Genomic DNA, 14,308 nt, shown 5'->3' on the forward strand with positions numbered 1-14,308 from the left:
GAGGACACTAGAAACAGAAGGCCTCGTTGCACCAATGGCACTGCACTTCAGAGCTCTAGGTCCCTGTACCCGGATAGCCACAGGGCAGTCTGCCGCAGGGCACAACTGGAGCTGGCAATGACCATCCACACGCTCCCTGAAGAGGTGGCACCTGTATTTGTATTTGTTGGGCAGTTCTTACTTGGGAAGCAATGGGACGCACAGTGGGGAGTGTATATGGAGCGGACAGCCCTGAGTCAACAAGAGACTCCCACGCCCAGCTGTCCACTTGACAAGTATGAGCTGTGCTGCTCCCAATAGCCACAGCAGAGCTGGTGCTGACAGGCCAGAGACAGGAGGTTTCCTTCCACACAGACTGCATGCATGCTGTGCAGTGGCGAGGGGATTGGGCTGTGGGACATGTTTTGATGGATTAGGCTGAACTTGCACCTGAATGAGTAGTTGAGAAGGATTGGATTCATCTGTCCAATATCTCTGAGACTGGCCAGTGCAAATAACTAGTATTAGTTTAGCAACTGAATGAGGTGACTTTTAAGACAGAGGCTAAGCTGGTCATGTGCTTGCTGAGGGCACCCTCAGACTCCTTCAAGTCAAGCAACTGAACTGATACTCCTCAGGATCAAAGGCATCAGCCCTCTGCCCTCCAGGTCACTGGCCACCCCCACACATAATAGTCCTTATGTCCTCAGGGTCCTTGTCCTCTTCCTCCTCCTCCTCCACACAATTTGGGTCATAGTCCTCTTCATTGCTCTTAGGCCCCTGGCTATTCATGTCCACTGATATCTTAGCATCCAAATTGTAAATCAGGATATAAGTTGCTTTTTCTCCCTCCCCGCCCATTTTACTGCTTTCTCAAATCCATTACTGTTTTGTCTTCTATACTTTCTGAAGTATAGAAGCTTCCCGGCAGCTGTCACCCAAACATTGTGTCATATGATTTCCATCAGGAGTCACAGTCCCGCAACCAGGGTCCAGATTAGGCCAGAGCAGGTCAGGCCAGGCCACAAAAATGGACTGAGGTGTAGTGCTGGCAGAGCAGGGCCTGTACTGCTTCGTCTGAGCAGATCACAAGTTCGAGGTCAGCCCTGGCAAGTTAGCAAACTGGGATTGTAGCTCAGTGGTAGAGGGCCACTGGGTTCAATTCCCAGTACCAAAACCAAACATCAACAACAAAAACAAACAATGAAACAGAAAAGTTAATGGCTAAAACTCTCCAAACATTTTGAAAGACATCATATTACAAATAAATGAATCCCTATTAACCCTAAGCAGAATAAATTAAAATAAATAAGTCCCTAGTAACATGATAGTAAAACTGCTGAAAATTAAACACAAAAAGAACATCTTCAAAGGACCCAGAGACCAGCCCTCAGCTTTAAGGAAGGGATATGACATAGGTGGGAGTGATGACTCCAGGGAACCGCTGCAGTATAGCTACCCCAGGAATGACTTTTGTGTGTGTGAATTTGAGACTTATGTAAATGTGATTTTAAACTATAATTCATGTTATAAATCACACTTGAGCAATTTTTGTTGTTTGCTTTTGCTTTTTTTGTAAAGTGCAATTGTCCTGGTACAAAATGTTCATATTTAATTACACACAGTTTTAAAATCACAGTGAAGGGCTGGGGTTGTGACTCGGTGGTAGAGCACTTGCCTAGCATGTGTGAGGCACTGGGTTTGAGTCTCAGCACCACATATAAATAAATAAAATAAGTGTCCATCAACAACTAAAATTATATATATATATATATATATATATATATATGTTTAAAAATAATTTATAAAATAAAATCACTCAGTAGAGTGCTTGCCTGGTAAGCACAAGGCCCTGGGTTTGATCCCCAGCACCCAAAATAAATAAATAAATAAATAAAAAATAAAATAAAATCACTATTGAAGATATGAGAAATATTTGGCTTGTTGTAGAATGCAACAGATCTGTAGCCTTTTCAAGTCATGTTATGTTTGAATTTGGGGCTGGGACAGGGAGAGTAGCAGCTGTGTCAGCTAAGTGCTCAAACACATAGATGATTATGGAGATAATTTCAAAATCTTACAAACCTGAACATCTGAAGAGTCATGGAAAACTATCTTAATGTTCTTGGTTAGGGATTGGCATCATTGATAAAGCTACTCCTGTCCTTTACTGTATTTCAGGATGTTCTCTTCTTGTTGCCATGAGTGTTATAGGTAACATTCATAAGAACATTAATTTTGGGCTAAAATGCCTTGAATCTTTGCACCTCTTTTGTAAGTTCTTACATTTTTTATTCCTTATTAGAGATTTATAGTCATACCTAATAGGTAGGTTCATCCTGACAAACTCCTACATGCATGGCATTCAATTTCAGTTCATGGTCCTGCTCTTTCCCTCCCCCTTTTACTTCCCATCCTCCTTCCCCTTTCCCATTCTCCTTCTACTAGACTTCCTCTCACTCATCCATTAATTTATATTTGATCAGTTCTTTCTACCTATACATAAAGGTGAAATTCCCTTTTGTACATATATATACATAACATGACTTAAAAATTCATTCTGCATTGCCTCCACTAAGTCCTTAGGTTTAATTATAGTAGGAAACTGCCACTTTGTTGCTAACAGGATTGGCTTGGATTGCTGCTATTTCTGGTAAGATATTCTGAATTCCATTTTATCAATAAAACTTGATTTAACAAACAAGATGGAGGAAAGACCCAGAGATAAAAAATGGGTCATGTTCACAAGCACAGCAGTTAAACTGGCAGCTGATTTGTGAATGAAACAAGAGGCCAAAAGACAGGAGTGGTGTAGGAAATAATCTACCTGAAATAATCTACACAATAAGGCTATACTGTAAAAGAAAATACAGCCAGGCACAGAGGCACATACCTGTAAACCCAGTGACTCAGGAAGCCAAGGCAGGAGGACTGCCAAATTTAAGGCCAGCCCTAGCAACTCAGGGAAGCCCTAAGCAACTTAGTGAGACTCTATCTTAAAATAAAAAATAAAAAGGACTGGGAATGTGGCACAATGGTAAAGCACTGCTGGGTTCAATTCCCAGTATCCTTACTGCCCCCAAAAGAAAATATATTTTGGCTTGGGAATGTAACTCAGTGGTAGAGTGTTGCTTAGCATGTGTGAGACCCTTGGTTCAATCCCCAGCACTGAAAAAGAAAAGGATATTTCTTTTTGCTGGGGATCGAACCCAGGGTCTTGTGCTTGCAAGGCAAGCACTCTACTGACTGAGCTATCTCCCCAGCCCAAAAAGGATATTTTCTAAGAATGCTTTCAGGTAAATTAAACCTGAGAGTTTGTCATCAACAGATGAAGGCAAAAGGAAGTAATAAAGAGTAGATTTCAGGAAGAGAGAAAATGATCCTGGAAGGAGCTCAGAGATACAGTGGTTCAAATAAACTAATGGAAAAGGTAAATGTGTTAATTTTGATGACACTAAAATGATGATGTTTTATGAGATTTTTAAAAATACATATAAATATTTCAGCATCTGGTCATTGATGTTCTTTTACCATTATTCACATGGTCCTTATATCTACCCTACTGGACTTTCTGCCATCCCGTTACTGGGTAGTCCAGTCCTTGAAAGTGATTTGTGAGATTTGGACAGAGACTGAGAAGCACACAGAAAAAGCACTATCCAGGTAGGATTAGAGGCTTCCCACTTAACACTGTTTCCAGGTAATCTTGGGTGTCTCTACTGTGGATTCCCATATTTACTTGGGACTACTCTGAGGGCTTGTTTGTTTGTTTTTTGTACTGGGGATTGAACTCAGGGGCATTTGATCTCTGAGCCACATCCCCAGCTCTATTTTGTATTTTATTTAGAGACAGGGTCTCACTGAGTTACTTAGCGCCTCGCTTTTCCTGAGGCTGGCTTTGAACTTGTGATCCTCTTGCCTCAGCCTCCTGAGACGCTGGAATTACAGGCATTTGCCACTGCACCTGGCTCCGAATTTTCTTCCATCAACTTAGCTTGTATCAGAAATGTGGGCATGTAAGTGAAAAATGCATTACTTCTACCTTAGGGTTAGGAATAGTATACCAGGAAATCAAAGCTTGTTGAAACCTGTTTTGTGTTTTTGGTTGGAGTCAACTTTTCTAAGTGAATATACTTTTTATCCTCATGTATGTGTTTGTACGTCAATAAATAAAAAGATACACACCAAAATTTTTAGCATAAAAAATAAAATACATATAGAATTAAAATACATGAAATGTTTTAAGTCAGAAGGAGGTAAATCAAGTTAAAGCATTTTAAGGTCCTTTCCATGCTTATGAATAAAGTTCCAATAATATTATCCATTGTTAAGCCAAGGATGTGTGTTTTATCTTTTAAAAAGACATGCAACAGATGGGGGGAAATAAGTATGTACCTTCTAAGATACTAGAGGAGGGAAAAATAGAAAAATGAAAAAATAATATGATAGAAGATAAGAATAAAGCAGGAGAAGGGAAGATAGGACATATGGCATAAATAGGTTGCTCTGAACAAGATGGCAAATTTAAATCCAGATATTTCAGTAATTGCTAAAGACTTTATAAGATAAAAATTATCAGCGAGGATACTCAAAATGTTAAACCTAGAGTTATCATAGGACTCCTAGGAATATACCCTAAATGACTAAACCCCTTACAGCCACACAAAAACCTTGTACAAGAATGTTCAGAGAAGCATTATTCATAGTAGCCAATGTGGAAACAACCCAAGTGTTGATCAACAGATAAATGGATGACCAACCTGGGGCCTACCCATGTAACGGGATATTATTCATCCACAAAAAAAGGATGGAAGTCTGTTATAGGCTACCACCTGAGCAAACCTAGGAAACACTCAGTGCAAGAAGTCTCATGTGAAAGACCACATATGCACGATTCCATTCACATGCGACATCCAGAACAGGCAGAGCCATGGAGACAGAAGTCAAGTAGTGTTGCTGGGGGTTGAGGGTGTCGAGGGGGACAGGAAGTAACTGCTTGTGGGTACAGGGTTCCTCCTAGGTGTGATAAAATGATAAAAGTGGATTGTGATGATACATGGTGCAACTCAGAATATGCTAAAAACAACTGTTGAATTGTACGAAGTGTATGGTGTAGGGGTGTACCTCAGTAAGTTGTCCTTAAAAAGAAAAGAAAGGGAAGAGTCTGGAGTCGTGGCTCAGTGGTGGAGCACTTGCCTACGGTGTGTGAGGCACTGGGTTTGCTCCTCAGCACCACCTACAGATAAATAAACGAAACAAAGGTATTGAGTCCATCTACAACTAAAAATAATATTTTAAAAAAGAAGAAAGGAAATGAGGGAAGGAAGGAGGGAGGGAAGTAAAAGGAAAAAATGGCAAGGGCAGGTGGTCCTGGACCAGCTCTTCACCTGGCTATATTGTCAAAAGTCACCATTCAGCAGCATTTACTGTCACCCTTATAGAATAAGACAGGAACCTGTTCCACAAACTCAAGAGACATAAGAAATGTCACGTTTCTGTGTACTATTTAAAATCAAATGACATCTGCCTGTAAGAACTTCCTCCTGCTTATTTGATGAGAAATTGAATTTCAGTCTTCCTGGAACCCATCTGCACATTATCTCCTCCTGACAGTTTGTGAAAATTCGTAGCTGGAAATATGGAATTTAATATATTTAAAGTGATTCTCCCTATTCTGTTTTCTCCTAGGAATCTCACATGAACTAATCTCATTAGCAAATTCTAACAAGGCCATATCCTTGCTCTCTTCCTTTGTAAAACTTTTCTGTGTAGTATTTTTAATTATTCTTGGCATTCTCTAAAACACATTCTCAGCACTGGGAGTGTAGCTCAGTGGTAGAGTCCGTGCCTAACTTGCCCAAGGCCCTGGGTTTGATCCACAGCACCAGGGGAAACAAACAAAAAGTAACATTTTCATCAGAATCTTCTGGTTTTCAAAAAATCAGAAGCACCTTCTTCTTAGACTCCACATTGCATTTATGATGTCAGAGTCACTGCTTCAGGATTATTGGGCTCCAGTGTGGGATTGACCTTGGTGGAGGGGCCTCTACATGCTGAACAGGGCTCCCTTAGCATCCAAAGGCACCAGGGATGAGCTACCCAAGGCAACAGGTGTGGATTTCATTCCAAATTCAGTTGTGTAAGAAATGATACATAGCTTCATTTTTTTTTTAATTTAAAATGCATTTTCATGTCTTCTATTCCAAAACTGGTTCAAGAAGTAGAAAACTGGGCTGGGGTTGTAGCTCAGTGGTAGAGCACGTGCCTAGCATGTGTGAGGAACTGGTTTTTGAATCTCAGCACCACACTAAATAAATGAGTAAATTTAAAAATAAAGGTATTGTGTCCATCCTCAACCAAAGAGGAAGGAGAAGGAGGAGGAAAAAGAAGGAAAGGAGGAGGAGGAGGAGGAAACTTATATAGTCCAAAACTGTAGATAAATTGAAACGAAGTCCAGAGATATACTCTGAGGCTAAAAGGGACCAATAAATAAGCCCAATAACTATCACAAAACAGCTCATTTCCTTCTTGAATAACTATCCGAAAGCATGGAATTAGGTGGGATGCACACAACTGGGAGTGAAGAAAGCAGTCACTGACAACAGCCAGAATGAACCCCAGCCAGCTTCCCTGAGGAACACAACATCCTGAGATGTCAGCAGTAAAAATGCAGAAGAAGGAAAGGATAAAAAGGATGATCGAGTCAGATATATCCCAGAAATAGAGTTAGGGTCCACAGTACAAAACCCACCATCATCAATCATTGCCTTAAGAGGAAAAAAATAGTTCAGTTGATACTGAAAAGGGAATTTGAAAACACTCGGTACTTGCTCATGATTTTAAAAAATTCTTAGCAAACTATAAAAATAGAAGAAACATTAAATTAAAATAACTTGATAAAGGCAGTTTACCATAAATCCTTACATAAATACCAGGAGCATTCTCATTAAAATCATGGGTGCCTTTCTTCTCAGCAGTTGACTTAGGCCTCGGGACTTCGTCTTGGGAGAAGCCCCATCCTGAGAACCAAACCTGACCCTTAGTTGTGTGAATCCTTACTACATTACTCCTCCATGACAGCCTTCTCCTGTCCCTGGAAATTGCTGACCCTCCAGGTGATTTCCTATTCAAACCCTGAAAAATTCATTCTCACTACTCCATCACCAGGCCATGCTACCCAGGGTCACACAAGTGCTTGAGTGGAAAGGAGGAAAGAGGAGGAAAAAAACATTGGCTATTTTTAAAAAATGGTATCCCACTCTCCAACATCTACCACAAGGGAGCACAGACCAGGGTGGTGAACTGCAAGTTTATAGTGGCAAAAGGTAGAAATATATGTGCCTTAATTTTTCAAACAGCTAAATAAAATTTACAAACCTTCCCTGGATGACTAAATAGTAGTTAAACTGAGTGGGGGAGGTCTGAATGTGCTGACCTAGGAAGAGCTTAATACATAATGTAGAGTTAGAAAAGCATATTGCGTGCATGCTTGTAATCCCAGCAACTGGGGAGGCTGAGGCAAGAGGACCACAAATTCAAAGCCAGCCTGAGTAACTTAGCCAGAACTTGTCTCAAAATAAAAAGTAAATAGGACTGGGGATGTAGCTTGGTGGTAAAGTGCCCCTGGGTTTAAGCCCCAGCACTGGAAAAGAGAGAAAGAGAAAGAAAAGAGGAGAGGGAGAGAAGAAGAGGAGGAGGAGGAAGAAGAGGAGAAGGAAAAAAGGGGAGAGGAGGAAGGTAGCAAAGAAAGAAAGAAGCATGTTACAGGGTGTTAAATATGGAATGATCCTGTTTGGTCAGAGCCCACATTAACACAGAAGTCTGGAGAATGCACACCAACTTGACCACATGGTGCCAGGACAGGACCACAGATGAGACTCCAGGAGCCTTTATGTGAATATTTTACAAAGAAAATCTATTTACAGGTTACATGTCCAATAGAAAATACTTCTGAAGTAGAAAAACACAAAGTGTGTCTTTTATGTGGACTGGACAGTTTGAAGGTGACATCAAAGTATGGAGATGCTGGGGGCTGAGATTTTACACCAGCAGGAAGAGAGTGGAGCAAGTGCTCCAGCCCACGCAACCTCCAGTAGCCACCTGCTCATAGACACCACTAGCAAAGGCTGCAGTCCACGGCTGCCTGCCATTATCACAGTCCCTTCACAGTCCCTTCATGCTGCACATCTCCACGTGGCATACTGGGCATTGGTGGGGAGAAGCTGATTCAGGTGCTGCATGGTTGGAGGCAAGGGAACCTGGGGGAAGAGGCTTCCCTGGGACATGCCTTCCTCTTGGCTGTGTTCTGACTCAGGTTCGGCAGTGGATCGGGTACTGTCCTCAGTTTGATGCCCTGCTGAGCTTCATGACGGGCCGAGAGACGCTGGTCATGTATGCCCGGATCCGGGGCATCCCGGAACGCCACATCCGTTCCTGTGTGGAGCAGATTCTTGAAGACTTAGTCATGTTCATGTATGCAGACAAGCTGGTAAAGACTTACAGGTGAGATCTGGGGCTAACCTCCACCTCTCCATATCCAGTTACAAGATGAGCTAGATGAGCTTTGGTCTTCTCAGTATTGGAGTGTGGTGCTGAGCCCATCAGCTCAGGCATGGGGTAGGTAGCTGTACAGTCCATTCCACGGTGTGTATGTCCAGGGGTGGTGGCTGAAGGTGGCTTTTGTCCCCTGTAGGAAGGGTCAATGTCCTGGGGTACTCAAGGCACCACACTCAGCCCAGCATGATGGTGAACACCTGTAATCCCTGCAGCTCGGGAGGCTGAGGCAGGAGGATCATGAGTTCAAGGCCAACCTCAGCAACTTAGTGAGGCCCTAAGCAACTCAGTGAGACCCTGCCTCTAAATAAAATACCAAAAAGAGCTGGGGATGTGACTCAGTGGTTAAGTGCCCTGGATTCAATCCCAGTACCAAAAATAAATAAAAAGTAAAAGAAACAAAGGCATCACACTCCATTGGTTCTGAATTCCAGAGGTTATAAGGCCAGCCCAGGCCCAAGGCAGTTCTTGTGACTGAGAATAGACAGATGGCACCATGTATGTTCTTGTCCCAAAAGGGTAAACCAATCTTTCTTCCATCTTCTTCATGATAGGCTTCCTGTTTTGGGGAGATTTACATTTTTTAAAAATTTTATTTGTAGTTGTAGGTGGACAGCATGCCTTTATTTTATTATTTTATTTTTATGTGGAACTGAGGATCGAACCCAGGGCCTCACACATGCTAGACAAGTGCTCTGCCACTGAGCCCCAGCCCCAGCCCTAGATTTACATTTTAAGCCCACAGTTACATCATCCCTGTGTGCCTGGTTCTGCTGAGGAGCCTCAGGTTTCTGTTACCAGTGATAGAACCCCAACTCCAGGTAGCTTAAACACAACCAGACACACACTGTCCAAGCCCAGAACACCACTCCCCTCATGTGGTGTGCCGAGTCCCTGAAGGCACACGGCAGTACTGCACACCTGGTCACATGTGCCAGGGGTCAGATGATGATGTCCTTTGCTCTTCCCTCTGTTGGTTTGAGTTTCGAACAGCTTTTCATATTTTCTTGCATCTTTTGACGATTGAATTAATTTACATTTGCAAAGTTTAGAATAGTGTCTTGCATATAGTAAATGGTATGAGTTAAATAAAAGTTAGCTATGCCCTTCCTCTCTGATTAAGAAGGTGCCTCCCCAACACCCATAGTCCATCAAAGAAGATTCATTGACCATGTGCTCACCCAGGACTGATCCTTGTGTCCAGGGGATGGTTTAGATCCTCTGTGGACAGCCCAAGCCACAACTCAGTTGGGGAGAAGGTGGTGAGGCTGTGTTTCTGAAAGTCCCACCTGGGATGTAGACATCCCCAGAGAAAGAAAGGGGTGGGTGTCGAACCAGCAGGATTCTCCACCCCACCACCCCTCCCCCTGCAGCGGTGGTAACAAGCGCAAACTGAGCACCGCCATCGCCCTCATCGGAGATCCTGCGGTCATCTTCCTGGATGAGCCGTCCACTGGCATGGACCCTGTGGCCCGGCGCCTGCTCTGGGACACCGTGGCCCGGGCCCGTGAGTCTGGCAAGGCCATTGTCATCACCTCCCACAGGTAGAGCCTGGGTCTCTGGGGGTCAGTGGAGGAGCTGGAATGGGTGGCCGGGAGGAGCCGGGTGAGCAGACCACCTGTGAGCAGCTTTCACAGATTCCCCAGGCTCTGTGTGTGGCCACACTCAGCATGGGAATCAGGAGCAGCCTGATCTGGGCACGGACACCCTTCTGTCTACACAAGCCTTTCACACCCAGGGTGGGCCTCTGCTTCCCCCAGCCCTGTCTCAGGCCTCTACTCCCTGTCCTCAGCATGGAGGAGTGTGAGGCCTTGTGCACCCGGCTGGCCATCATGGTGCAGGGTCAGTTCAAGTGCCTGGGAAGCCCACAGCACCTCAAGAGCAAGTTTGGCAGCGGCTACTCCCTGCGGGCCAAAGTCCGAAGTGAAGGGCAGCAGGAAGCACTGAAGGAGTTCAAGGCGTTTGTGGACCTGACTTTTCCAGGTGTGTGCTGACACTGGCTGCCCCCACCGGGTGGTCCCAGGCCCCCTCTGGACCTCTGTGAGTGGATGCACAGAGTCTGTGCCTCACCCCTGTCAAGTCCCACCTCCTGACCCCAAGGATGAAGACCACAGTCCTGTGCGCCTAGGCTGACCTCCCTGGCTCTCCAGCCGGGACCTCACGAGAACATGGTCTCTCCTTTGTGCAGGCAGTGTCCTAGAAGATGAGCACCAAGGCATGGTCCACTACCACCTGCCTGGCGGCGACCTCAGCTGGGGAAAGGTGAGCACACCTTGGAGCAGAGAGCTGAGCTCTGCCTTGAAGCCCAGAGGCTTTCTCCGCTCTCTGCATGTTCCCCTTCCCAGCCCCACTGTGTGCATCACACCACCTGTGGTGGGCCTGTCCACAGCAGCTGCCGTCCCCTTTTCTAAGGTGTTTGGCATTCTGGAGCAAGCCAAGAAGAAGTACTCATTGGAGGACTACTCGGTCAACCAGGTCTCCCTGGAGGACATCTTCCTGAACTTCGCCAGCCCTGTGCCCCCTACTCAAGGAGCAATCCAACAAGAGCAAGCAGAGCCAGCCCACTCTTCATCACCTGCACTGCCTCCCCGTCAGCCTCCCTCACCTCCTCCTCCTAAGCCTCCTTCACCGTATCCCTCTCAGCCTCTCTTGCCTTTGTTGTCTCCTCCTTCTCAGCCTCCCCGCCAGCCTCCCTCACCTCCCTCTCACTTGCCCTCACTGGCTCCCTCAGAGTCAGTCCTACTATAATAAAGATCCTAGTTTGCCTTAGCCATCGTGTGCACTGCCTGCCACAGCCACCAGGAGCTGCAAAGGCAGCCCAAGCCCAGCGGATTCAGCATGGGGCTCTCCCCAGACTGCAGTGTGCAGAGCAGAGGTGGGCAGTAGCTTCAGAGGCCTGGTAGAGAACCCGGGAGCATCTCAGTGACAAGGACTACCCAAGTCCCATATGGGTGACCTGTGATCTCCTAGAGACCTAGCCTTAGAAGCAACCTCTGAGGAACCTGGTTACTATTTACTGCTTACTGTGATGCTGGGGATTAAACCCAGTGCTTGGCACATGCTAGGCAAGCAGTCAGCCACTGAGCCATGTCCCCAGCCCCTGAGGAGCACCTCATGTACCCTCTGGAAAGGCAGTAGCCCCAGGGGTCACACAGTAGCCACCATGGTCCTGCTTGATACCAGCTCTGTCCTCAGTGCTCTGCATGCACCCTGTCATTTGACTGCACCCCCTGTAGCCTAGGTACAGTGCCCTTGCTCGGTCTGCAGGACTGAAGGCACAGCTTACCCAAGTCTTTGCCCTCCCTTCTCCAGAATCCCCTTCCCGGACAGGTGGCCTCTGCAGCACACCTCCTCACAGGTATACCATACCACCTGCATGCGTCCCGAGGTCCCGGGTGCAGTTAGGATGACTGCTATCTGCAAAGTCAGAGGCAAGGTTTGAATGGATACAAAGGGTAGTCCATACAGGTGTACACAGACTCCTGGGCCAACAGATGGAGCCATACATGGGAGAGAAGGGTTGAGTACTGACAAGAACTGGGCGGGCTTCCCATGTGACACTGCCTCCAGGTGGAACCTGGAGAGTCCATGAACTCTAAATTCAAATCTGGCCTCCCAGGTTGTGATGATGATATTTTCCTTAAGATAGGAGGCAGGAATGTCTCATCACTTTTGCTAACCTAAGTTACAATTTTTCAATAAATATTTGGATGTGTGGGCATTTATTTATTCTCTTCCCTGCTTCTGCAAATGTTTTGAGTGAGTCTTCATGTGACCCTACATCAACCTGTGAGGTCGACTTGCTTATTGCCCCTTTTCTCAAATGTGAAAACTGAGACCTAAAGATGTTCAGTAATGGTCCAGCACCTCATGCCAAGATTCAACTCAGGCAACATTCTCAATGTGGGATTCCCAACTAGCAGCAGCAGCAGCAGCAGCCTCAGCTGGAAGCTTATTTGAAATGTAAGTTCTTGGGGATGGGGATGCAGCTCAATGGTATTGGGCCCTACCCCAGACCTGCTGAATTAGCAATTGGTGGGTCAGGGTTTAGCAGGCTGTGTTGTCACTAGCCCTGTGCTCCAGCTTTGCATGAGAGTGGTGATGGAGGATAGGAGAGCAGTCACTGAGATTAGGGGTCTCTGAGGCCCTCATGGCTGTGGCATGCCTGGTTCCTGGGGATGTTTCTGTGCAAGGGCACAGGATGCCTAGCTGCTGTAGCAATGCCCTGCATGAGGAGGCTGTGCAAGAGCCCTATCAGTTCTAACCTTGATCTCAGGCACACAGCTCTCCAGGAAGGAAGGAATTCTTATGCTAGACAACCACAATGTTTCACCAGCTCCGCTTCTCCAGTTCCTGCCCACCTTACAGTAACTTTAAACAAGTCAAAACAACTTTCTTGAGAGCTACACAAAACGCCTAACATTGCACTTTGCAACTGTGGATTGCAACTATGGAAGAGCTACATAGATGTCCTGGTTTCTGTAACTTTCCTGAATACAAAGAATAATGGTTGCATAGTCTTTAACCTGATAGTGAGACATGTATAAATAAAGGTTGCTGGTGTAACTCTTCAGACCTGCATCTCCGTCAGAGAGCAGGCTCCACCTGATCCCAGCTTAATCTTCATCTGTGTCTGTGACTCTTTATTTTCCAATCCCCCTTCACCCCTCGCTGGACCCGAGAGTTGGGTTGAGACACAGAAGTGGTGTGTGTCCTTGTTACACGGAGGCTGTCCTCCTGAGAAGTCTACCATCCGATAGCCTGTTCTCTGTCGAGGTCACCCTGCCCCTCTTGCTGCCTCATGGCTCCCCTCCCCTAATGCAGATGTGTTCTCTGCCCCTTCTCAGACAAGCTTCAGAAAAGTGTTGTCTATAGGTTTTGTCCACACTCCCTGCATCCCCTCACTCAAAACAGCAGCATCAACAAATCCCTGGTCACCACATCCATGGGTCTCTTTGTCCCTTTTTTTTTTTTTTTTTCTTCTTCTTTTTGGTACCAGGGATTAAACCCAGGGGCACTTAACCACTGAGTCACATCCCCAGCCCTTTTTATTTTTTAATTTGAGAAAGGGTCTAGGTTGCTTAGGGACTAAGTTGCTGAGGCTGGCTTTGAACTTGCAGTCCTCCTGCCTCAGCCTCCTGAGTTGCTGGGATTATAGATGTGTGCCACCATGTCCAGTTTCTCTGTCCTTTTTTCTAAGTGACTGCTCTAAGGCACTTGAGCGTCCCATGCCTCTCTGTGACAGAAGCATCCCTGGGCCTCAGTTGTCGCCTCTGGTTCCCTTTTCAGCCTTCTCTGGAGGTCCTTTTCTTCTGAATGGTGGGGTCCTTTGAGTTCGCATCTACTTCACTTTTCCTTACTCTCACCTTTGTACTCTTACCTTTCATTCACCCTCGTGTCTTCAACGGCCACCTTATTCTGCTAGGAAGTTCCCTGTGCTCCCAAGAATTGAGACTTTCTGGAGTTTTCTCACTCTCTGGAAGCCCAATGGGAAACGGGGCATGTCATATGCCTTGGGAGCAGCTGGTTACCTTAACTTGGTCCTAGGGGCCCAATGCAGCATGGCAGCATCAGACAAGGAACCATGTCTGAAACATAACCTGTAGCTGCAGCCAAGAGAACTCCTGACTCTTGAAAAAGAAATTTTCTTCTGAACAAATAAGTGTGATTAGGACACTGGGGCATTGGGTAACCAATGATGCTGTCATAGATTCTGGGACGCCAGTAGCAGCTGACTTGCTCATTACTAGATATAGTTTATTAATCCCTTCAAATA

At 45.6% G+C, this 14,308-nt stretch overlaps 1 protein-coding gene and 1 pseudogene across 3 annotated transcripts in view; one reads left to right on the plus strand and one right to left on the minus strand.

Annotated features, from left to right (window-relative positions):
* The window catches only part of LOC306649378 (ATP-binding cassette sub-family A member 17-like), a 138,853-nt gene extending 127,552 nt beyond the window's left edge, over window positions 1–11,301 (plus strand). For both annotated transcript variants that reach the window (XM_079120289.1, XM_079120290.1), the window contains 5 exons: window positions 8,294–8,481; window positions 9,906–10,076; window positions 10,325–10,515; window positions 10,721–10,794; window positions 10,945–11,301. In XM_079120289.1, coding sequence (XP_078976415.1) covers window positions 8,294–8,481; window positions 9,906–10,076; window positions 10,325–10,515; window positions 10,721–10,794; window positions 10,945–11,280 — 960 coding nt within the window. In that variant the 3' untranslated portion in view covers window positions 11,281–11,301. The remainder of the gene's footprint in view (window positions 1–8,293; window positions 8,482–9,905; window positions 10,077–10,324; window positions 10,516–10,720; window positions 10,795–10,944) is intronic.
* Window positions 8–885, minus strand: LOC306649489 (E3 ubiquitin-protein ligase ARIH2-like; annotated as a pseudogene). Its single transcript has one exon. The product of its transcript is annotated as an E3 ubiquitin-protein ligase ARIH2-like (transcript).
* Window positions 11,302–14,308: the final 3,007 nt, after the last annotated feature.

Source organism: Sciurus vulgaris, assembly GCF_902686455.1.
Source record: "Sciurus vulgaris genome assembly, chromosome: 18".
NCBI lineage: Eukaryota > Metazoa > Chordata > Mammalia > Rodentia > Sciuridae > Sciurus > Sciurus vulgaris.